At 32.8% G+C, this 2,116-nt stretch overlaps 1 protein-coding gene across 1 annotated transcript in view; it reads left to right on the top strand.

Annotated features, from left to right (window-relative positions):
- Smp_196250 (putative supervillin) overlaps positions 1-1,638 on the top strand; it is a gene marked incomplete at both ends in the record, with an annotated part of 71,268 nt that extends 69,630 nt beyond the window's left edge. Inside the window, one exon of the mRNA XM_018794704.1 lies at positions 1,463-1,638. Within this exon, the coding sequence (XP_018649090.1) occupies positions 1,463-1,638 (176 nt within the window). The remainder of the gene's footprint in view (positions 1-1,462) is intronic.
- Between the last annotated feature and the right edge of the window lie 478 nt (positions 1,639-2,116).

Genomic DNA, 2,116 nt, shown 5'->3' with positions numbered 1-2,116 from the left:
TCACAGAGTTGATGTTCACTCTGGGACTCAAACTCAGTACCGTTCGCTTCAAACGCCATCGCGTTATCCACTCCAGTTCCAGAGTGAACATCAACCCTGTGGCGCAGGTACATCCAGCTGACGAGTCCCAAACAAGGCGAAACGTGCTTCCTGGATTCCACTGCTAGCCACTATCCATCTTTGCTTACAATGCTTGTGAATTAAGGCTATATTTAGGCAATACGCATAGTATGCACATTTGCTATTAGGAATGACCAATTGCAGTCCTAAACATCAGTGAGAAGATTCAAACAAACAATACTAATTGAATTTAATCTTCATTCATATTGTTTTTCTGTATTCTCGTAACCCAATGGATGGTATTGTTATACGTATCTTGCTATTGGATAAAGTGGAAATATGCTGGTTAAAGCTAATTTTACGTAATATGCATAATAATCATTTACTTATGTTATCTCATTAACTTAAAAAAATTAATCTAGGGTATAAACAATATGAAATAACTTGTGAATTCATAGGTTGAGTTTGTTTTTTGTTTTTTTTCAGTAATATCAAATGCCATAACATTGTAGTATACGGAACCTTAATTATTGCTATTCATGGTAGAAATACTTAGAGTTTTCTATTTACGTACATCACATGATTTAATGTGTTGATTAAGACCGTCCGACGATTCGTAGTTTATTTCATGTTTTTAATGATTCAAAAAATAAACTATCAGCAGAATTCTATATAATAGAATCTTTCTGTATTACTAAAGAATTATTTAGACTTCAGTTAAAGCTATCCTTATAGATGATCCTTTGTTATCTAGAAGATAATTAGTGGGTTTGATTCATTTTTGTATTGGTTGTTTGAATCTTCCCATTGATGTTTAGGACTGCAACTGATCAATCTCCTATTGATGTATGTGCAACCTGTGTGGATTACCTCGATATTGCCTTAAGTCACAGTCATTATAAGCAGAGATGGATGGTGACTAGCAGTAGAATCGAGGACGCACGTTTCATCTTATTTGAAACTCGTCAGCTGGATATACCTGCATCCCAGTTTTGATTTTCACTCTGGAACTCAAGCCCAGTACAGATGTGGAAACTTAAAAAACCAATACAAGAGTGAATTAAACTTCGCTCTATAGCACAAAGTAGTAGCTATCTGAACTCAGAAGCTAAGTGAATAACGCGATGGCGTTTGAAGCGAACAGTACTGGGTTTGTGTCTCAGAGCGAACATCAAAACTTTGGAATCCAGATACATCCCGCTGAAGAGTCCCATATAGGATGAAACACGCGTTCTCGATTCCACTGCTAGCCATAATCATTTCTGCTTGTAATTAATATGCCTAAAATAATATTCACTGAATTTAAGCACCTACTTTTAAAATTCCTATTCTAATTATGAACAAGTTTCCATGGACTGACAATGTTTTCCCCCTTGAATTTTTTATTCTTCACAAATTTCAGTAGGTACAAAAGCTTATTTAATCTACGCTGGCTTAGAACCACCGGAGTTTTTAGTTTTATTCCCTCCTTATGTCAGATTGACAGATGCAATAGCTTATCACCAATTCGAAGTAAGTAATGTTAACATAAAAATGGCATTATTTTGTACTTTGATTTATGTTTACATATCTATTTGAATATTTGAATTACATAAAATTTCTCATATTTGTATCCTCAAACAATAAATGATTGCTTAATATTATCTTATGGTCATTTTATCCAATGAATAGGATCCTATCTGTAAATGATTTATTGAAAGTTTTTGTTTTGTAACGAAATGAAAGGTAGTTCCAGACACTTTAGATATCACTTTTGATGAATAATCTAGCCTGTTTTAATACATTCATGTTTGGAAAAATGTACCACTTTAATATTAAGTTTCTGATCTTCATATCTAGCACTTACAAATGGATAAATCAAAAAGCAGGTTTTCTAGTGTGAAAACGTTTTATGTTGCTAAAATGAATCAAACCATGTTTTATCTTATTCTGAGTGTGATTTAATATTTCAATTTTTTAATATTGATCAAGTAAAAAGTGACTACTCATAAAGATTTCGATTGTGCTAGAAATATACTATCTAGTAAGATAGTTCTTCCATAAATTATAATACGAT

This window comes from Schistosoma mansoni, chromosome 1 (genome assembly GCF_000237925.1).
Source record: "Schistosoma mansoni strain Puerto Rico chromosome 1, complete genome".
NCBI lineage: Eukaryota > Metazoa > Platyhelminthes > Trematoda > Strigeidida > Schistosomatidae > Schistosoma > Schistosoma mansoni.
The sequence above is the reverse complement of the archived record's forward strand: the minus strand, read 5'-3'. Positions and strand labels throughout refer to the sequence as shown.